The sequence below is a fragment of the Leishmania mexicana genome, chromosome 8, assembly GCF_000234665.1.
Source record: "Leishmania mexicana MHOM/GT/2001/U1103 complete genome, chromosome 8".
In the NCBI taxonomy this organism is placed as follows: Eukaryota; Euglenozoa; class Kinetoplastea; order Trypanosomatida; family Trypanosomatidae; genus Leishmania; species Leishmania mexicana.
This window is the reverse complement of record NC_018312.1, coordinates 988,506-1,010,204: the sequence shown is the minus strand read 5'-3', so window position 1 is coordinate 1,010,204 and position 21,699 is coordinate 988,506. Positions and strand designations below refer to the sequence as shown.

The 21,699-nt window shown below is 59.4% G+C and overlaps 5 protein-coding genes across 5 annotated transcripts; all 5 read right to left on the bottom strand.

Moving 5' to 3' along the window:
• Window positions 1-4,684: 4,684 nt before the first annotated feature.
• On the bottom strand, window positions 4,685-5,827 carry LMXM_08_29_0440 (conserved hypothetical protein; the record flags this gene model as incomplete). Its single annotated transcript, XM_003872470.1, has 1 exon — window positions 4,685-5,827. The coding sequence occupies one exon, from the start codon at window positions 5,825-5,827 to the stop codon at window positions 4,685-4,687; it is 1,143 nt and encodes a 380-aa protein (XP_003872519.1).
• Window positions 5,828-6,822: 995 nt separating this feature from the next.
• Window positions 6,823-8,772, bottom strand: LMXM_08_29_0450 (conserved hypothetical protein; the record flags this gene model as incomplete). The annotated part of the gene is made up of 1 exon (XM_003872469.1): window positions 6,823-8,772. The coding sequence occupies one exon, from the start codon at window positions 8,770-8,772 to the stop codon at window positions 6,823-6,825; it is 1,950 nt and encodes a 649-aa protein (XP_003872518.1).
• A 3,153-nt stretch (window positions 8,773-11,925) lies between these two features.
• LMXM_08_29_0460 (conserved hypothetical protein) lies at window positions 11,926-13,989 on the bottom strand (the record flags this gene model as incomplete). The annotated part of the gene is made up of 1 exon (XM_003872468.1): window positions 11,926-13,989. The coding sequence occupies one exon, from the start codon at window positions 13,987-13,989 to the stop codon at window positions 11,926-11,928; it is 2,064 nt and encodes a 687-aa protein (XP_003872517.1).
• Window positions 13,990-18,058: 4,069 nt separating this feature from the next.
• On the bottom strand, window positions 18,059-19,405 carry LMXM_08_29_0470 (conserved hypothetical protein; the record flags this gene model as incomplete). Its single annotated transcript, XM_003872467.1, has 1 exon — window positions 18,059-19,405. One exon carries the CDS (start codon window positions 19,403-19,405, stop codon window positions 18,059-18,061), a length of 1,347 nt encoding a protein of 448 aa, XP_003872516.1.
• Window positions 19,406-20,947: 1,542 nt separating this feature from the next.
• LMXM_08_29_0480 (uncharacterized protein) lies at window positions 20,948-21,697 on the bottom strand (the record flags this gene model as incomplete). The annotated part of the gene is made up of 1 exon (XM_003872466.1): window positions 20,948-21,697. A coding segment is annotated over one exon (750 nt), but the record flags the coding sequence as incomplete, so codon positions are not given.
• Between the last annotated feature and the right edge of the window lie 2 nt (window positions 21,698-21,699).

The following is a 21,699-nucleotide window of genomic DNA, read 5'->3' as shown; positions in this document are numbered from 1 at the left end:
CAGAGGCGCACAGGCACGCCACACGATAAGAGTAAAGAGACCCCTATGCGAGCCAGGTGGAATGCCAGCGAGAGCGAGGTCGGGGGACACATCTGTAGAAGACGCCAAAACAGGAAAGAATGTCCATTCGATTTTTTTCGTATATTTGGCTGCGTCGCGACTCAAGGAGACGCAGGCCCGAGCCCCCCCCCCTCCCCTCCCACGTCAGGCGCATCCCTTTCTGAGGCGGCGGCGAATGCGCTAGCAACGGCCACGGAAGACAGACGAAGGAATGACAGAGATAAAAAATGGGCAGCGTGTCTGCCTATGCGGAGAGAGAAGGGGTGGACTCGCGCCACCCACACACACCCCTGCTCCGTCGACCCGGCGGTGTTCCTCCGCGCCTTCCACTGCGTCTTCTTCTCGTTTTACATGAATGTAGAAGTCCTACAGAGACCTCTTTGGTTAACGCGCCCAGTCGATCGCGAACCAGTTGGCAGACATGTGCATACATAGCCACAGCCCGCCTACCTCTGCTGCACCTCGGTCAAACTCTCGTTGTCTAGGACAAGCCGTCTGCCCTGGGATTGAGGTATCCTTCGAAGCAGCCTTTTCAGACCTTCCTCGTCCCTTCTTCGGATATGCGCTGCGCGATCGGCACCGGACGGAGACTCGGGTGAACGGCATGACCTGATATAAAGCGAGTCACGGCCCAGGGTCCTGCGCTCAAGGGCAGCGGCGTTGGGTGCCTGATGAGCGGGGTACCAGGAAGTGGTCTAGGCACATGCTAGAGCCCGCTGAGACCTTGCACATCCTGCCCGTGTGCCATGCTTGGCCCACCGTCACCTCAAGCGGTGGCATCCCATAATATGGAGACTCATCACATTCGAGTCTGGAGGACCCGATGATGCAACTCGCGGTGTTCTCGTCATGCTCCCGGCAGCTATACCGCATCAGCAGGCCCGGTCGGAGATCCAGGAGATGCCAAGCAGTTCGCAGTGCATGCACTTTGGAGGCTGATTGGTGTGGATCTCTTTGCGCCTTTCCAGTCCATCACTGGTTCTCTGTTCACCGATGAATGCCTTGCGTGGATGTGATACACCATGCCAGCTGTGCAAGACAGCCAGTGCACACATTTTCTGCATCGGGGAAGGGGGACCATGTCTAGAAGACCTGCCCGCATACGCCGCGACAGGACAGGGTGTGTCCAGCGGAAGGGGCCCACGGAGAGACATGGGCCTACGCATAGAGAACTGAAGGTTTATCCCCCTGAGAGAGCGTAAGGCGTGAAGGCAGCCATAGACACCCGACAGGCGTGAAGCCCACGCGGCGCGTGGCGAGGTATGCACAATCCCATTATTGCGTGCACAACCATAGCGTGAAATGTGGTGTGCTTCGCCCCCCCCAGAGCAAGCCGCAAATCACGTGTAGTATACCGGGCACGGCACCGGGACGGACGCCCTCATCGCACGCACAAGCAACGGATGAGGGTACCACAGCGCTAGCTCAGCAGGAGGCGGTACACCATCTGCATGCCATGTTGCCACTGCTCATCACCTGCCCGCTGCAGGAATTCGGCTTAAGCAGAGAACCAAAACAATGCAAAGTGGCACACATAATACATGCGGTCGCCCTGTGTGTGTGTGTGTGTGTGTATGTGTGTGTGAACCCGCCTATTTTGCCATAGACAAGATGACAGAAGGAAAGAGGGGGCAGGATACCTGCCCGAGGTGGCGCAAGATGAGCGGGTGAGGTCGGCAACACCGGAGAAGGAGATGCGGGGACTGTCCTTGCTGATCCGAAGTGCCGGTCATGCAAAGCAACGACAGCGCGCGCATCGGCAACAGGAGCGTCGTGTGGCGGCATCGCGCCATCCACAGGAGCACAGCAAGAACACTGGCGCAGGCGTACGCGCCCGGACGGCGTCGCGAGAAAAAATCCCTCGGAAATTAAACTGGCGCACCAAAAAAAGAGAAGAGGGACGAGCGGAAGCCATGAGAAAGCCGAAGACGCGGCTGCAGGGATAGCCAGACGCACAGCAGCCGATGGTAAGAAGGGTTAGGGGCGACAATGAACTTAGTCCGAAGCAACACAATCATGCACGTTCGCCAGCGCAACACCACCACTACCACTACCAATGCCCTGCCGTCATCACCATGCCAGCGACTGCATCCTCAGTGCACTCTCTCATCCAGAGCGCATCCCCCCCTTTCTCCAGGGAAGACGGCGAGATCACATCGAAATAGCAACGGCACAAATACTACACACGCACGACAAAATTATTTCCGTGCGACTGGGCAATGAGCTAAGCGATAAAAGGAGTCAGAGAGTGCGAGGCGCACTCATTGCTGGCGCACCCGGGCTGGCCGGGCATGCGCTTTTCAGTATTCTGTCACATTCAAAAGAAGAGAAAAAACTTTTCTGCCCCCCCCCTCCCTCTCCCCTCCCTGCGAGTTGCATGTGTCTCGTAAGCAGACGTGTGGCTAAGGGCCAGACCTCGTTCCCCTCCCTACAGTTGTACTAATCTATGGGGGATATGAGCGCTGCATTTCGATGGGGTCCGTGTGTGTATGTGTACGTCGCACGTCGGCGGCGGTCCTCCCAGCATCGGGTGAGCAAGGAGACTCGAGAAAACAACCTGGCTGGCCGCCTGTGTCTTTCCCGTCGTCCGCTGCATAGCAGATTGCTTTCGGATCAGTAAAAGATGGTGGTGCGTGAGGGGGGGGTGTTTAGCGGGGCGTGGCCCAGCACCGGCCTGGAATCCAAGGAGTAGTACTTGCATAGCTGCGCACGAAGCTGCCCATCCTTCGCCGAAAGCTGAAGAGAAAAAGAATATGGAGAGAGGTTTGCCACTGCCCAGGCCGCGTTGCGGAAACCGCGTGAGCGGCCTTGCAGTTGAGTCGCCGCGGTTTTCAGGGCGTCATCCTGCTTCTCCCGCCTTCGTCGTCTGCTGAGCTGCAGCCGCGTGCACACCCCTACACCACTCCGTAGCCTCTGGCGGCTTCGCAGTCACGTGTGCTGTGACCCTCTCTTGCGTTTCCGATCCGCTTGACACTGCCCCCCCCCCTCATGAATTCGGCACCGATGTGGTGTACCCAGCCTGCACCAAGGTACAACGGTAGGCCGGCGGCTGCATTGTGCGCCTCCATAAGCTCCTTGAGAGTCCACTGCGTACCGCGGCACAACTTCGGGCTGCATGGCAGCCCTCAAAGGTTCTGGAGGCATCCACCTCCCGCGCCACCCAGACGAAGAAACGGCGAAAGCAGCCCGGAAATGCTGGTGCACCACCGTTTGCACAGGCGTCGTCGTCGGAGACAAGCGATGTTACCATGAATGAACCACAGTCATCGCTACCGCGTACTTGCTTTGTGTTTCGTATCCCGTTGAGAACAGAAAGGCGCGGCCACATTGCTTGCAGACCCCGGCACATGTCGGCTTGTACAATGCCAGACCGCGCAGAATCGAACACGGTAAGCTCATCGGTCCCCTCCTTCATGTTCCGCGTCAGCACACCCTCAATGCAGCAGTGGCATATAAAAAGTGGAAAGCAGGCGGCCACATGCTTCCACACCGATCCTTGTATTGGCTTGACTCGCGCCTTGCCCCCCCCCGTACGGTACGGTGTCGCAACACCCGCACTGTCCCCTGTGAGGGGCACCGCTGAAGGATCGCATCCAGGTCCGTGTTGAACGCCTGCCTCAAGTGCATGTCGCTACCTGACGGCTCCCGTTTCATCTGGGCGGTCCGCTTTTGAAGCACGGTCTTTCTTTCTTGCAGACCCTCTCAGCTCTGCGTACCTGCCTCGGTGTTAGAGCATTCCGCTCCGGTCGGCATGTTAACCCCTGCCCCCGCCCTCATGCGACATGAATCTTTCGGGGTCGTTGAGGCTGCCGTTGCCGCTGACGTTGCCCTTCATTGCGGTCCCCGAAGTTCCGCGTTGGCTGTCGTTGCTATCCTCGCGGCGGGCTCCGGTGGTGGCAAGCGCCTTGCGGCACCTTCCACATTCGTCTTGACCTGGGCCATTTCTTTCCCGATGACAAACATGTGTGCCGTCGTAGACTGGGGCAGGCTTCGCCAGCCCCGGGGATGAGTGGTGTGCTCCTGGTGCGGACGAGCTATTCCATGTGGCGCTTAAGGTCCTCCTCGCCGGTCATGCGCACTGCTGTCCCCTCCCCCGCGCAGTTTCAAAACTCGACTCGTCAAGTACCGCTGTCGGACAAACAGGATGCTCCAGTCACGTAGTGCTTCGTGTCTGCAAAGTGTTCGAGGGGCCACTGTGTTTGGAGGTCGACAAGGCTGCGCCACTGCGCCCGCGCGTGTGTGGCCTGCATAAACATGCAAAGAGAAGGGCGGGACGGGCCGTGAAGGGTGTGAAAGCTTCAGCTCCCTTCACTTGCGCACCTATGTGGCTCCACGCGCGCGCACCATCCTATACCTTGCCCCTGACCCGGGCATCGTCGTCCTCCTTCATGACATCCACATCATGCGTGATCCGATTTACCCGATTCACGTTCCGGTTGCGTTTTCGACCGTGGCGATAGGCTCTAAGCTCGCACGGCTGTCCGTCGCGGACAACAGCACACACACATGTATATATATATACACAAACACAGGTAGAGATATAGACATATAGATATATACAGACACCGGCGTCCATAGCCTTTCCTGTGCGCCCACGCCGAGCAGGATGAAGGGGACATGACCGTTAGGCCTCTGTCGGAGTAAGAGGTCCCGCGCGGACGCCGGAGCCAAGTGGGTAGTGCGTTTCGACGCGCTCTGCCGTGCTTCGGAAGACCTTCTTCCGTTTTACCTTTTTCAGCATCGGTAGGAAGCTCACAAACGCCTCGTAGCCGCCTTTCTCGACGTAGCGGCTCATGGCGACATCGATGGTCATGAGCTTGCCGGCGCACCAGGTGCCCACCTTCCCGTCCGGCATGGACGTGTGGCCCACCACCATGAGATTGATTTCCCTGTTTTCCTTTGCCTTGAGCGCCGCAATGCCGGCAGAAAGAGGGCCGCAATTGCCGGCCATAGCCGCCCGCACGACGCTGCGGTCCCACAACGGACTCGCCTCGTTGTGAAAGGGGTGCCTTGTCAGGTTCATAAAGGAAGCCCCCTCATACCATTCGGCGTTGAGCTGATCAACACCGCGGCGGGCGTACGCGGCGGTCAGCCCGCCATGCACAAACACGATGTCCGAGACGATCACCACGGCCAAGTTTTCTTCGGCCATCATGCGCCCGTAGCGTCCGCCAGGGCCGTACAGGTAGCGTAAGCCGACATGGCCGGCGGACAAGTTCAGCAACCGCGGATGCACGTATTCCAAGACTCCGGAAAGAGTGAGCAGCTCCTGGTTACCGCTCAACGTGATGAGGCGTCCACCAGAGGCGCGAGCTTGCACCTTGAGCCCCGACAGTAGCTGCAGCATCTCCGGAGCATCTGGACCGTAGCCCACAACGTTGCCTAGCTGCACCACGACATCGGTGCACCCCTTGCGCCAGGCGTCCACGCCCTTCTCCAGCACGTTCGCAGCGCGCAGGGTGCTGCGGAGTCGGTCAATGTCGCCGTGAAGGTCCCCGATAGCGATAATGCGTTGGCTGTGCGCACGCATGATGCCACGGCCGGCTGGGGTGGAGGGCGCGGGCGGGATAATCTGCTTCGGGGGCTCGCGGTGCTTGCTCTGCTGGAAACCAACTGTAGGTGTGTAAAGGCCTAACGGAATTTTTGAGACGACAAACGTGCCCGCGAGGACGAGGGCCAAAACAGTCCAGAAGAACAGCCCCGACTGCACGCCCTTGCGCGAGTAGGCCCGCGCCACAAACACATCAACCTTGCGTGGAGACGCCATGCTAGCAAAGCGAGAAACACATGCAGACGCAGCGACGGAGCTGAGAACGTGGCCAAGCGAATCAGCGAAGCACCCCGTACTGGAGCAGCACGCGGTAAGGGATGGAGGGAAGGCAGTGCGATGGCTGCGGCAGAGCGGATGCACGTGTAAAACCAAGAACGATGAATAGCTGGGTAGCACCTCTACGACGGCAGCGACAGCGGTGGTGGTGGGCGGGTGTCGGTTGAATCGCAGTTCGGCGGTTAGTTTTGTGGGTTGTTTCGCGAAGTCAGGTGCGGCTGGTAAGGAGACGCGGAGCGAGGAGATCAGCGGACATGCATGGACACGTACGCATAGAAAGAGTGATGAGAGGGGGGGATGCAGGCCATGCGCACAAAGAAAATGTGAGGTGATAACCTGGAGCGAGGACCTCGCCCCCTCCCCCCTCCCTCATATTCCCAGGGCACAGGCACTCACACCACAGAAAGAGGAGAGGGTGAGTCAGAGCGCGCCAAGAGTCGTCTCGGTGTCGCCCTGCAGGGTATGCGACTCCAAGCCATGCGCTTCGGCTTTCGTTTCCAGCGGCACACATGAAGAACCAGGAGTGCAGAGAAAGGACGAGAAGGCAGCGAATGGGAGCGGCGCCGCATACTTCCTCGAACCCCATATGTGACCCCCCCCCCGCCCTCTCTCTCAGGCGGTTATGAATTTTTTTTTCCCCTCGTCGTTGATCGCCAACCACACACGTGCGCCCACGCACGCATACGCGCCCATGGCGGAGAACAGGTGCGGGATGATGTGGCAAGAATGCCATAGCGGTCAAAAGCTCACCACAAACAGAAGACCGCAAGCAAGAGGAGCACATAGCAGCGTGAGAGGAGGACAGAGCACAGGCACACGTGCGCGCCCTTGCATTCGCCGAGAGAGAGGACTCATGTGAAGCGCAGGCACATTTTTCTCCCGACTCTTTCCGCACCCCTGAGTGCCACGCACCCGCCGTCTCCCCGCTTCCTCCTTCATGCGTCTTCGATGCCGTGCTCTGTAATCAAGTAGCTCGCCTGCGCGGGCGGATGCGAGGGAGCGTGGCGCAGCACAAGCTGACGCACACCGTGAGAAAGAGACTTGCGCAAAAACACGCGACAGTGTGGCGCGGAGGCCCAGGAGAAGCCAAGTGCGGGTACGACAGTGCGAGCCGCTGAGGATGCCGATTCCGTAGAGGAGGTCGTGGGCGAGCGAGCACGTTTGATCGGTGCCAGCGCGCACTGACGTTGACGGGCAGTCGTTGGGATCGCGCGCACCTGGTTCGTCACGACGATGCACCAGTTGTGCGCCATGGCAGCTTGCCGGAGCCGCAAACTGAGGGCTGCCACGGTCGCGTCGGTCTGCGCCACACCTTGCATGTCCCACTGCCCCGCCACCACTGCAGCCGCGGCGGAGTCCAGCACCACCATGGCACGGCCGTGAGAGCCGGCCAGTAGACGCACGGCCTCAACCAAGTTGCTGCTGCGCGGTCTCTGGGCCCTATTGGGGATAGCGTTGGTGGGAGAGGTAATCCCTGGGGCCTGGGAAAGCTGCAGATGCGGGAGAGGCTCTAGCAGCCGCAGCACCTCCGCCACTGATGCGACGTGGCGAATCTGCAGACGGGACAACACCACCGACACTGTGCATGTGCGCTCAACGCAGCCCCACACTGTCTTCACAACACACGACGGCAGCTGATTCACGAGTGGGTGAAGCCGCACAGCGCGAACAGCCCGCCCTACAGCTGCGGCGGCCAGCGGCCCCAGCCGGGAGGTGGGCACGTCCTCGGAAACCAGGTACACCACAGCACACCGCGCCGCCTCGACAACATCGCGGTCAAACACTTCCATGCACTTCACAGCAGGGTTGTTGGAGCCGCACATGCCCGCTGCCGTCACCTTGTGAGCAAGGGACGTGAGGTCTGCGTTGTTGACTAGCGCCAGTGCTACGGCCGCCTGGCAAACATCCGTGGCAGCTTGCTGCAGGAGGCACTGAAGCCCCAGCTGCGTCTTGCCTGCCCCAGCCTCGCCGTACACCTCGGTGACCCATCCACTGCGGAAGCCTCCACCACCCAGTGCCTGATCAAGGCCCATGCAGCCGGTCGAGCACCAGTAAGCCGATGCATCAGCTGCTGCGATAGCGGATCGAGAGGCAGCCGTGTGGCCAGCCCCTGCTTGCAGCGGCTGGTGGAAAAACGAGTTGGAGCGGAGAAGAGAGAGAGCCGTGCATGTCTGTAGCACACGGCTAGCAGGTGTCTGTACCTCTTTCCTGTCCTTCCCCACACTGCTCCCTAGGATGCGGTTGGCCAGTGCAACGCTGGCCGCGCAGCGGATGAGAACTGCGAAGGCTTCATCCTCTTCAGAAGCGGCCTGCGCCTCATCACACGCCTTTGGCTCTGAGTGGGTTGTCGTGTCATCGCGCGGAGGCATCGGCAGGGGTTGACGACAACGGCGCCGCAGGGCTGCCCGCAGCCTTGGCCCCTCTGCCGTGAGGTGCAAGAGCAGTGCATCCACACTGAGGCGCGACCGGGCGCGCTCCACATGCTTTGGTGGTACGCCTTGTCCGTGCCGTCCGCTCGAAACGCCAATGTCGGTTGCAACAAGGTCAACCAACGACACCACCGCCTCCCGTCTTTGCTCCGTCTTCCATGCTGACGGCAGAAAGGCGCCTGGGAGCAGTGAGGGGGAGTCAGCACCTTTTTCTGCCGAGCGAGAGAGGACTGGCGCACACGTGCAGGCAGCAAGGACACCGCGCAGTACATCGAAAGCACTGAAGCAGCGAAGAGGCTCGAAAGGTTCGACGGCGGCGTCTGTGCTCGGCGACGCGTTATACCCCTTCTCCTCTTCCCCTCCGTCCTCTTCGCAGAGCCGCAAAGCAGATACATGACATGGTACGCAGCCGCCTATGTCCTCGCGCGCGTGCACCACAGGCACTCTGCCGCTCATGTTAGCATGCGAAAGAGGGGTGATGCTTGCCTGCCTCCCCTCCGGCCTTCGTCGGCTATGCGCTGTGTGCGCAGACACCTCACGAAAATGGTGAAGCGCCCCGTTTCTGTGTACGCACAGATCTGGACACACAAGCACACGTGGAGAGAGAGACACCTATCTAGCGGTCTCCTCGGATGAGCACCTTTGTGTGCACAGCAGCAACAGCCATGCAGCTCCAACCCCGTATGCGTGAAAAGAGGGCGTCAAGACACGGAAGAGACCGTGTGCGTGCAAGACGATGATGAGCTACAGCCGGGTCAAGTCGATGACGTACGCATGTTGTGGTGATCCTGGAGTGCACAGGCGCCTCATTGCGGTCATGGAAAACGTGTCGAGCGACCAGGCAGCATAGATGAGGAGAGGGAAAAGTCGTGGCAGAATACGCCCTAACGGGGAGGCCCCAAGCCAAACAAGCCGCAAGAGTTACTGGAAAAGGCACCACAGAAGCCCTTGACGACTTCATGCAGTTTGCGGCAGGGCCCGTCACCGAAGCTGCCATATCTGTATTTGTGTGTGTGTATGTGTGCGCACACCCACGCGAGCAAAGCTATGTGCCGCCCATGCATGCACATTGTGAACAGCTTTCCTCTGATCTCTCTCGTCCGCGTCATAACTGAGTAAGGGACCGTGTTACTGCTGTTCGCGTACTGTGTCCTTGGATAGCGTGGAGGACGCGCTGGCAGAGGGGCAGGGGCGACCGGGGTCTCAACAGCGGCAGCGGCGTGTACTCCAGAGGAAGGAAAGGGAAGGCCACGAAAAGGACAGCCCACACCACCACCACCACGAGAGGGACAAGGAGGCCACGGCGACATCAAACATACAGCGGAAGTCGCGCACACGCACACGCACACACTACCATCAGCATCATTCATTACATGAGCGGTGTTGCTGCACAGAAAAAAAAACGAGAAACGAGAAGCGTTGAGCGGACAGATAGTATTCTTCACCGATGCGTCCGCCCTCTCTGCCACACAGCACGGGGCCACACTCCGCGTGACTCTCTCTCCCCCTCCTCCCCCTGGCCTGCCCCAGGGCCCATCGCGCAGTGCAGAGCAGCCGTAGACACACGCCAGTACAGCAATGTGCCCACCCGGTCGTCGGCGAGCATGGCCCCTGCGCTTCAAAACTCTACCCACCCCGTATGCCGGTCGCCACCGGGTGGGCCACACGCTCGAGTCACGCGGGCACTCTGCCGATCATGTGGGCGGCACAGACCGCTTCACGGTCGCGTGGCGCTCCGACGCTACCCCATGCAGGACCTGGCCGCCAACATCAGCAGCGATCCATCGCTCTGTCCCCCCCCCCCACCCCACCCTCCCACCGTGTCGTGGGTGCCTGGCCCTGTCACCACCACACGTGGTTCGGCATGGGCAGGGGTGAGGAGGCGGGGTAGAGTAGGGGCTGCCCGGCCTCCCCACAGAGAGAGCGGGAGGGTGCACTGGGTCCTGCGATACCGCGCACGGAGGCGTCCTCCTTCCCACCTACCCCTCCATCAAGGGGGACGGGAAAATTGTCAAACGACGAGAAACGGACGTGTGGCCACACACGCGCGCGTGAGAAAACAAAGCTGTGCCTGAACTTTACAAGATAGTCGCAACGGCAGCGGAGGAGACCGACGAGAAGAAAGCAGCAGCGGTGATCCTACGCCCACTGGTCGAGAAGCAGCAGCGAAGGAGAGAGAGGGGGGCGCGAGTGATCCTTGTGCCCAAGTGCGGAGGCGGCAGAGGGGAGGAGAAAGATGTAGAAAAAAACGCCATTGAAGACGGACACGCGCAAACCGGTGCGGATCGCGCCACGAGGCACACTCCTGCCAGACCGCGTGCGTGTGTGTGTGTGTGGTGTCGCCCGAGAGAGCGTGCCGACACGGTCATCAGTGCCCCACCCTGCGGGTTTCAAGACGAACACGAGCCAGAAAGCGGAGTGCTGCGCAGGGCATCCACGGGTCAACAGCGAAACCAGAAGAAACGCACAGAGAAGAGGAGCAAAGTGTAACCCCCCTCCCTAATGCTACTACGCAGGAGACGCACATGAGAAATTGGCGAGGGAAGAGGTGGGACACGGAGGGGACCAAGGCGGGCCGCAAAGACGGACAACCGGAGGCGTTGTAGCAGAGCGAGAAGGAAAAAAAGAAGGGAGAAGCGTGGCGCGCTTACCGAGGAGGGGACATAGACGCACACACACCGCCTGTGTGCACGCCACGTCTTGATGGTACAGCATTCACCTCGAGAAGGCGAGAGGGGAACGGGTAAGAGAGGGAAAAAGGACGATGGTGGCGGTGGTGCGCATGTGTTGGTGGCACAGCATAGTAAAAAAAAACGCAAGGAGAGACGGAGGTTCACACCAGGGAGTGGAAAATATGCACAGCACCGCAATGGCAGGTGCGCAAACGGTGCGGCACACTCAGCTCTTGGCCGCTCTCTAACTCTCACGGAGCCCCAGGCATATGCTCCTGCACAGAGAGAGAGACATGTGCACGTGCAGAGAGGTGCTGAGAACATCTCCAGTGAGGGGAAAACACGCACACAAGTCCAAGCGCTGCAGATCGGCATGAGCGGCGTCCAGTGGACGTGACTGTGCGAGAACGATGGAAGAAAAAAATAGAGGTCGTGGAGAGGTAGAAGGAAACACAGCGGCCTGCCCAGAAATGCGCATATGATCGACACTATCGGAGAAACAACGGAAAAGGAGAAAAGCTCAGCGAAGCAAGCGGAGGGTGAAAGGCGAGGAGAGGCACACACACACACGTGCACAGGCAGGCAGCGAGGAGGGCAGCCAGCAGACACTACCGGAACCCGACAGCTAAGAGAAAAGGAAAAGACAGACAAGAGAGGTCGGCAATGGAGCGTAGGAACAGCTCCCCCGGCGGACCGCCTTGTCAGTCTTCTTCCCAAAGTAGCTACACGTCTCCTGTACTGCACAAGCCCTCTTCACGTACCGACGACGCCTGAGGGCGACTGCGGCCAGCGCGTGGCAAGATCACGCTCACTGCCGCCTAGAGACCCGCCGAAAGGGGGGGGGGTGAGATCGACTGCAAGAGGCGCCAAACGAACTTCGGAAGGGGGTGCGATGAGTCCGGCAAGCAATGCGACAGTTGCGGAGGCCTACACCCACCTAGCCGCGCGACGAAGTCAAAGTGGGTGTGGTACCTCTCGTGCCGCCCGTGACTGTGTTGCCGCTCGCCTTCAGCGCTGCTGGCGCTGCGTCGCGCGACGAGGAGGTCAGAGGGATAGAGGAGAAGGACGTCTGACCATCTGAGTTGCGACGTGTGTTCTCTACGTGGGAGGAGCGGCGCTCATCGCTCGCTTTTCTAGCGTCGCGCAGCGCCGCAAAGACGGACTCTCTACGCTGGCGCAACTCTTGTGAGTTCGCGCGACTTTTCCGGGTAGCCGCCGTGGCAGTTCCCATACCGGCAGCATCGGGGTCCTGACTCGCACGGCTCACAATCGACGGCGGGGCGCCTTCGCCAGAAACGTCCCCCGCGGCTGTGCCCACCCCGCGTCGCACACCAGCACTGTCTCTGGGACTGAAGTGGTGAGGGTAAAGCGAAGCCCTGCGCTGCAAGCGTGTCTCGCGATCCAGCGCCTCGCGCGCACGCAGTTTTTGGGTGAGGTAGGCAACATTCTCCAAGAGCTTTTTCTCGGCCGCGCTCTGTCGCTGCGACTTTTCACGCTCTGCGCGCAGTTCGCTCTCAAGCCGCCGCGCGTCTGCCTGAGCACGGTCGAGCTGCTGCTGAAGAAACGCTAGGTTAGAGTCTGCAGGCTCGGCACAGCCACCACGACCACCCTGCCCCTCTGGTGAGGTGGCGCTTGCGGAAGCCAGACCGGACGACTCCGCCGGCTGCGCCCGAGCCTTTGTCCACAGCATCGGTATATCGCTCTCGAGAGAGTCGGTGTAGTGCGCCACGTCGTCAACCCGACGTCGCAGCAGGCGTTGCTGCGGGCCAGTGGGGGCGCATCTCTCTCCGCGCGGCTGAGGGATGCCAACATCACTGCTTGCAGAGCCGCATGCGGCAGCGTCGGACCGCGACTCCCTGACGCCAATCGACAACTGCCGCCGCAGCTCATTTAGGTCGGTCCTCGCATTTTCCGTAGACTGAAGCGTATCGCAGACAAGTTGCAGCTTCCGAAGCATCGCCTCTAGCTCACATTCACGGTGCTGCATCGGGAAGAACGGAGTGGATAGACTGCCGTTGTTGGGCACCCCGGCACTGGCCGGCGCCGCGATCAACACCGAGTGCAGCTCCGTGGTTGTGATGGTACCCTCATCCCTGCGCTCCGGCGCCGGGGGTGACACGCGCGCCGAGTGATTCGCACTCCTCGCAAGACTCAGCTGCAGTTCCTTCTCCTTTTCTTGCAGTTGCGTCGACACCGTTGCATTGCGCTGGCTGAGCAGCGCGATCTCTGTCTTCGCGTCACTGAGCTTGCGCAGCGCCTCCCTCTTGGCGCTGTACAGTTCCTCGTTGTACTCATCAGCTATGCTGAGCTGCATCTTCAGCACCTCAACGGTCTCTTCCCGATGGCTGACGGCACGCTCAAGAACGGCAGCGTCCTCGCGCATCTCTGTCAACTCCGTCTCCAGCGTGATGGCGTCGAAAAGGGCAATCAGAAGCTCGCGCTGCGCCTCCGCTGCAATCCTGAGGATCTCATCGACTGTCGCCCGTTTTAGCTGCTGCTGGTGCAGTGCCTCCTCGTCTATACCCTCGCCGTTAGCATCCATGTCCATCGCGTCTACCGGCGACGGATTGCACGTAAAGTCCTCCTCCTTAATGCTGTCGAGAAAGGCGCGGATTCGTCGCGCAACGTGAGAGTTGTACAAATCTTCGTCGTCGCTGTCTTCCACATACTCCTTGCCACGGGCGCGGCCTCCGTCCTCGATGCCGCTTGTGTCACCGGCACCGCTGGGGGTTAGAGCTTTTGAGGGACGTCGGCCTTCGGCCTCGCGACACGAGTGACCAAACAGCTCCTCCTTTTGCATTAGTTGTTGCTCGAACTTCGTCACGGCATCGCGTGCCAACGCCTCCTCTCGTGAGGAGGATGCTGTCAGCACCCTTTTAGGGTCAGTGTGAGTGATCGAGATGCTGAGCGGGGTCCCCACGTTGCGCATTCGCTCCCGGTGCGGTGTGATGCTCGGGCTGGACGAGGACAGGTCCGACGCTCGCAGAGGCGGGCTCGCCATGCTAAAGCAGTCTGACCCGTGTGGCGAGAAGGGGCCACACTTCTCCGAGACAGACAAATTTGCGGTAAGAGGTCGTTGTGGTGGCACGTGCAGAGGTGAGGCGCAAGAACGTTGTCCTGTGTCTACCTGCGTGTGTGTGTGTGTGGGTGTGTGCGTGCGCGCTGGCTACGAGGGAGTCACAATGGGAAGAACGAGGCGAAGCATAAAGAAAAAAGGAGCCACGTAACACACACATTCTAGAGACACGCGAATACGTGTAGAGAGGGGGAGGGGGATGCGAGGCTGCAGACCTTACTCCTCCACAACGCTTGCGTGTGCAGCAGGCAGACGGGATAAGGATAAGATGGTAGAGTGGGCACTGTGTGAGGATGGCGTGTAGCTGGAGACCAGCCTTTACCTGTTTTAGCAGCCCCAGCACCCACACCCGCACCCAGGCACGCAGAGAGGAGAGGGGTCCCAGGCAAGACGAAAAAAGAAGTGAAGACAGAACACACGCTTCGGGGCAGAAAAAGAAACGGCAGCGATGACGAGGATGCACACGCACATGCACCACGGAGCAAACCAAAGGGGGAGTGATACGGTGGGGGTGGGGAGGGAGGAGGAGGAGGAGAGGACGGTGTAGCAGGGGGCGCTGCGAGCAGACGAGTGCAGCAAAAAAAAAATACGAAGCACAGTGGAAAAAACGGGCAACCAGCAGAGCAAGAAGCATACAGAAGGACGCGATGCGGGGAGGGGGGAGGTGTATGTCAGTGTGAGGATGGCGAGCGCATTCAAACGATACCGCCGCCTCTAATGGGTTACGTCGCAAACTGGACGCGCGTTGCGCCAATCTCACTCCCTCGTCCTCGCTCGATGTGCAAGTCTATATATGTATTTGTTTTTTTTTGTGTGTGGGGGGGGGGGATTTCCGCTGCGCGTGTCGTACACCTGCGTCGTTCTTGATGGTCTCAAAATTCGCTTCAGTGCACACACCCTCGCTTCACGAAAAGGTGTTCTCAGCGACGAGGTGGGGCGGTGTGGGAGAGCGAGAGGGGTACGTTACCCCCCGTTGCGGATGTGCTGCTCGATATTCTGTGTCTTTGCCTGGATACGTGGGCAAGTAGAAGATGTGCGTGTGTGGGTCGGCGTAGGAAAGAGCGATGACGGGAGACGGCAGCACTCGAAGACACGCGTCACATAGCCCACGACACCACCACCGCCAACACCACTGCCCCTCCAAAAAGTCGAAGAGAGAAATCGGCCGCGCACAAGCAATGCAGAATGTCGTCACGTCCGAGTGGAGAAAACGGAGAAGGGAGAGGGGAAGAGAAAGAGCACAGAGAAATGCTTGAGGGCAGTCAACGGCAGCAACAATGGCGTGGGCAGAGGTGCAACACCAACAGCAGCGACACAGATACACGCACTGAGAGAGGGGCAGAGTGAGGGGGAGGGAGAGGAGTGCAGCAAGACAACAGCGGCCGAGCAGGTCAAAGATAAAGGGCGGAAAAGAGATGTGAGAGAAGAAAGCTAAATGTATCGTCTGTGGATGATAGTCCGTGCCCGTTTGTGGTTACGCTGCCCAGTGCGGGGGCTGAAAGGATTGGGGGGGGGCGCAAAAGCGGTAGTGAAGACGCCGCTGTTACGCTTCTCTTGAGTGCGATGATGAGAGAAACAGGGAGACACCCAGACAGACGCCCCTCTCCTCCGATGCGCTGTGGAGGCACAAGAGGAGTACAGAAAGCAAGTAGCGCAGTGTGTGAGTGTGCGGGCGTCTGCGACTGACAATGTGTACGGCGGGAAGGTGCACCGGACGTGCGCTACGCCTTCTTTTTTCCCGATAGAAACTCCGAATCGACTGGACAGACACACTAAGAAGTTCAGGACTTGCACGTGATTTCATGGCATGTGGGTTGTGTTGGAGGAGGGAGGGGGCAGAGAAACCGCGATTTGTTCACACGTAGACGCATATATATGCACCGGTGCCATCATGTTACACGTAACCGTGAGTGAGTGTAGTCATGCATCGACGAAGATCCACAGCATGCGCATGTGAGAGCGGCGCACGCGTGAGTCGAGGCGCAGGGTAAAAATCGTGCGAAGAAGGCGTGAAACAAAGACCCAGAAGAGAGGAGGAAGGGAGAGAGACTTATGTGGTAATGCCAAGCATGGCGCACCGCAGCAAACAGCGTTGTGTAGCGACGATCGGGAAGCATGTGGAGTGAGAAAGCATGAGCAACGAGGTAGTTGCAAACCGATAGCACGAAGCACTGCATTGCCCCTCCTCCTCTTCGCCCCTACCTTCCACGTGGACCCTCTCAGTGATGGCAATCGCCCCTTTTCACAAGCACTTCAGCACACACACGCACATACTGTCGAGGAGGGGAGGGCACCAGTGCCAGTAAGGCAGGCAGTGGATTAAAGCACACGGGCAGGGGTGGGCGAGGGAAGGGTAAGAAGAGGAGTGTGCAAGCGTAAAAGATGACTCGTCTGAAAGCGCTGCTTGAGGCCTCTCTCACTTCGGTCTTCTTCACCTGTCTTCATCCCCGATCCCCAGTCAACGCATCACGCTCGGTGAAGAGAATAGGGGGCCCGAGGAGGACATGATCGACGCGTGGAGTTTCCCATCTTCTTTCCTTTTTTAATGCGATGTTGCGATGACATTGGCGCTTGTGTGGGTAGGTGCGTGTGCGCATGTGTCAGTACACGTCACTCTGGCCCTCTCCTCCTGCTCTTGCTCACATGGCGGACGTGAGCAGCGAAAACGAACACGCTCGCGCAGACATGAGTATGGGCCGCAGTCCATGTCGGATCCCCCACATCCACACACACACACACACACACACACACACACACACACACACACACCTGGCAGTAAAACTATGTATGAGAACGCAGCTGATGAAGAAAGAGCACTGGAAACGAAAAGAAACAGGAGCAGCAGGAGCAGAAAGGATAAAGAAGGGAGAGGAACGTGATGATCGCGGCGGCGGCGATGAGCGTGGGGCAAGTCTACAGACCAAACACATGAAAGAAGGGAGGGAGAGGAGGAAAACGCAGACACGCAGACACAGCAAACGACGACACAACAACGAAAATAAAAGCGGCAATGGAAGCCGCCGTGTAGGTACGCAAGAAGAAACACGAGATAGCCTCGCCCTCCAAAGATGGAAGGGACGAACAGACACACAGCACAAGAAGAGCGACAGGGAGCAGAAGCGCTGCCCCCCCCCCACCCACGCACGGCACCAGAGGAGACGACATACACGCCCGGACACGCAAAACGCCGCTTCTCGTTTCGCTCTGGTGTGCATGTGTCCGTAGGTTTATACCCAAGTACGACACGCAGGTGAGCGGGAGTGTGGACGGATGCACATGCACCTCTCTGCGGTTCCGTCCTCGCCTCCGTGCTCTTTGAAAAAAAAGAGCGCACTGGTGGCAGCCGTGGTGGTGGGAGACAGCACACAACAAGCAAAGCGAAGGGAGAGAGAGAGTGAATCCAAACCAAAGCAGACGCAAAGCGTCGAATTACCCCACCATGCACACACGCGCGCGTACAGCGGTGAGCAACGCAAACAGCTATCAGGAACATTGAGCACTCGTAGATATACAGGCAGACGGAGACAGTGGCGGGCTGGTACAAAGCTCAACGGCAAAAAAAGAGGTCACGCACATGAGAGAGCAGAAAGGTAAGCACACCGTGCACGGGCCCAAACGCGTGTGTCCTGATATTACAGCACTGGTGCCGCCAATCCTGACGAGAACCGAGAAGAAACGCACGTACATAAACAGAGACACGCGCAGATACAAGAACCCGTGGGTGCCAAAGAAGCCGCTGGACTCACCACCGCCCAGCAGTGTGCACCCGTTCCCTCACTGCCCGTTTCGGGTACAGAATCAAGGCACGAAATCTCCCAGGAGAAAACGAGAGACGCATATGCAAGGTCACAAGCCTTGCGTGTCTGCGTCGCACTCATCAACGACACATAAGCATACACATACATCTATCACGGCATGACTGTTCGCCATGTACGCGCAACGAGGTGCCCGTTGCTTCACCGCGCCGCGTCGGTCTCGCCTGTACATGCGCCTGTTAAGCAAACAAAAACAGTACATCGCTGTCCCCGCCACACTTCTCCAGCTCCTGCTGAAGCTCCTCCGCCGTTGACGCCGTCACGTACTTTGCCCGGCCCTCAAAGCGCTCTGCAGCCGTCGCCGCGGTTTCTGCGTCGACCGCGTCACAGAACGACGAGGGAACCGAGGAGAGAGAGGTGATCATGGTAGCGTCGGCACTGACGGGATCTGCTTCCTGGAATAAGGTTCCGCTTGACTGTGTCCCACTGCTACAATCACCGGGAATGCTCCCCATCTTGGATAGTACCGCCAGCGACGGGCTAAACCGCAGGCAGCTGCGCATGAGCGGCGCTCGGCTGCCGTCCTCGCCTTCAATGCTCACCTTAGTGTCCGTGCACGACTCCGTCAGCGAGATGGTAGCAGGCGTCTCGGAGCGGACAAAGTCTAGCCATACCGGCTCGTCGCCTACGAATGCGTCACCATTTTCCGAATCCACCTCCGTGGCCTTCGCTGCGTCACCATCTCGCGCACTGGTATCACCGGTATCCTGCACCTCTTGCATCTCCTTTGGCGCGTCGCTCGCCTGTGCGGCTGCCGATGCTGGAGCGATGGGCGGTGTCTCGGTGAGCTCCTCCATGGACATGAACACGGCGCCGTCTTGCGTATCGTGCATCCGCAGTGGGGTGAAACGGCGCAGCGCCACCGCCTGCTGGCGGCGACGGTCGTCCGGGCCTTTTTTGTCTCGCAGATAACCCGGCACGTAGCCTCCGCCAACGGAGCAGAGCACAGATCCAAACGCAGTCCCAATACCTGGCATCACCATTGATCCCACCGCCGCTCCTGCTGCGCCGCCGGCAACGGTGCCGACGCTTGTGTACATAGTAGTGAGCAGCTCGTAACGGTATTGCCGAAGCGACATGCGGCTGTCCTGGTCACGCCATAAGGCGGCGTTACTGGTGAGAAGGGTGCAGGTGGTCATGCCGATCTGTAGCGCGGCCGTTGTTATTGCCGAGGCGGCAGAGCCGTGCAGACCAAACGAGGTCACTTGATAGAAGAGGGACCGCTTCGCCAGAGAGCTCAACGCATCGGTGGCAGAAAGACTTCCGACGCAGTCGCCGATGAGGCTTAGAAGCCATTGCAGCTGCTGCGGCGCGCCCATGGAGATGCGAACGACGAGTAGCCGCACCGCCTCTCGCTGCACGTGTCCGCGAATCGTCGAGGAAGACTTGAGCGCCTCACCCACGATCTCCGGCGTCAGCTTCCCGGCCGCGACAGACATCAGCACAGCCTTGGCCACTTTCGAGCCCACATGCGTGCCTACTAGTGTGAGCTTCGACATGCGATGGCGAGAGATGCATGTCTGCATGATTGTGGACGCGTGTGATGTGGTTGAGACGGGGTGCGGGTGTGAGCCGTGAATGTGCAGTCAGCACAGTGCGAAGCAACGCACAACCTTCTCGGAGGATTTGGCACGCGGCACACGGCGGAGGAGGCAACAGAAGCCAACGGACCGAGAAAAACGGGGCAGGAGGCCGAGCAGCAGAGAGTCAAAGCACGAGAAGGATCGCACGAATAGAGCCTCTCAATGACCGCTGTGTCCAAGAGCAGTTTTTTTTTTCGGCACACCGCCAAAGCAGGCAAGAGGTCACCAGTCTAAGCAGCAGCAGCAGCAGCAGCGGCCGTGTGTGGATTTTCTGCCGACACACACACACACACGCCAGATGGAGGGGGAGGGGAGAGGGGGGAGGGACAACGCAGCCAGACTTCACAAAGGAAAAATAGTCAAGTGTGTGTGTGTGTGTGTGTGTATGAGGGGGGACGGGCTCTGTGACGAGATGGACAATGACAGCAGAGGAAAAAAAAGGAGCAACGAGGCAAGAGAAGAGAAACGCGTCTCGCTGAGATGTAGGACGAAAGGCGGCCAGAGTGCTAAGTGGAGCAGTGAGAGAAAAGGAGTAGGGAGAGCCCTGACGGCGTTCACCGATGTGCAGGGGCACGGTGGGGTGGGGAGCACAGCGGCAGAGGAGGAGGAGGATGCAAAGAAAGAAAGGGACCAGGTGTTGCTGAACTTGTTCTGACTCGTGTGCGTCTCTCGGCCTGTGCGCAGCGGCAGAAAAACGATCCGCGAGTGTGGTTGAGCGAGTGGGGTGGTGGTGTATGGCTGCTGGTGCGCGTGTGGGTGCAAAGAGGAGCCTCACGACGGTGCTTGTGTGGAGCTTGCGTGAGTGCGTTGGTGCCGCAGTGCCCGCGATGGTCAGATCAGCGCACAAAAGGAAGCGGAAAAAAAAGCGAGGCGCAGTTAGAGAGTAAGAAGGGAAGAGGCTTCATGGGCGGCTGTGCAGGCGTGACAATGCTGCGCATGAGTGCGTATGTTTCCGGTTGACGACCATCGTCACTACAGAAAGCGGCGTACCAACGGGATACTCCCAGGCATCACCAGGGCCGCACCACCGCCACCGTCAGCGTGCCACCGCAGTTTCTCCCCGTCTTACCAGCTGCTCTTCTGTTCAGCCGAGCGCACAGGCGCACATCGCACTTCAGTTGCGCGTCGTACTTTTCGATCATGAGTTGCGGGCACGCCTCATCTGGGGCAGAGAAGGGAAGGGTGCACAACACCACACAACACATGCAAGCACAGACACGGAAGTCACACAAGCAGGCAGGTGCTCGGAACGAAGAGATGCGAAAGGTGGTTGTGGAGCGCACAACGACGAGAAACGTCCCATAGAAAAAAAAGCAAGATACGTGATTTACCACGTGTCTTTTTTACTTCTCTATCCTTCAATGTGCTGTAACCTGCCACACACATACCCTCGGAGGGCAGTGGGGAGGCACCAATCTAGTAGGTGCGTATTTCTATCTTGTGTCGCGCACTCAAACCTGCACAGCCATCCGTGGTTCTTCGGCACTACTTGGAGCAGACGCAGTGGCGCGAGGGTGACTGACGCCGCTGCCGCTCTGCACGGTTTATCTCACTCGTCACTCGCACATCGCGGCGGTTTTTGGCCAAAACGTAATGGCGCGGCACTCCTGCAGCGCGGCGCGCCGCACCCTCGCTGTAGAACTCGCCATGCATGATGCGCGTCATGATCGGCTCACCTTTGTACAACTGCTGGCGGTGCGGATTGTCGAGCACCCATCGTCCGCCGTTGCGCTCTACGAGTCGGTCTGCTGTGTAGGTGTTCGGCACCACCAAGCACACATCCGCCTGCGCGCCGGTGAGATGCACGTACGGATCGACGGCGCGCCGACGTGGAATCGTTCGCTCGTGGCGCAGTACGGCCTGCTGGTGATGATACGCCCTCCGCTGCGCTTTTTTCGCTTCGTAGGGTGTCAGTGCGGCGTCCACTAGCGGTGTCCGAATGTCGCGAGCGTGCTGCGCTTTTTGCACCTCTAAGAAGTAGCACGAGCGACTGGCATCACTCATGTCCTCTCGTGGCACCGCACTCGTGGGCTGCTGTGCCGGCGCACCGCCAGGCAGCAGGGGCGGTTGATGGGCAGGAGACAGAGCGCAGGTGTGTTCGGTCAGCTTCATCTGGCTGCTGAAGTACGAGGGTGCATCAAGCGAGGAGCGAGAGAGAAGTCTGCCACAGCGGGGATCGCACCACGCCGGCCGTCTACCCTTGTCGTCCCCGCCGACAGTCCCTACCAGCGCTGCCG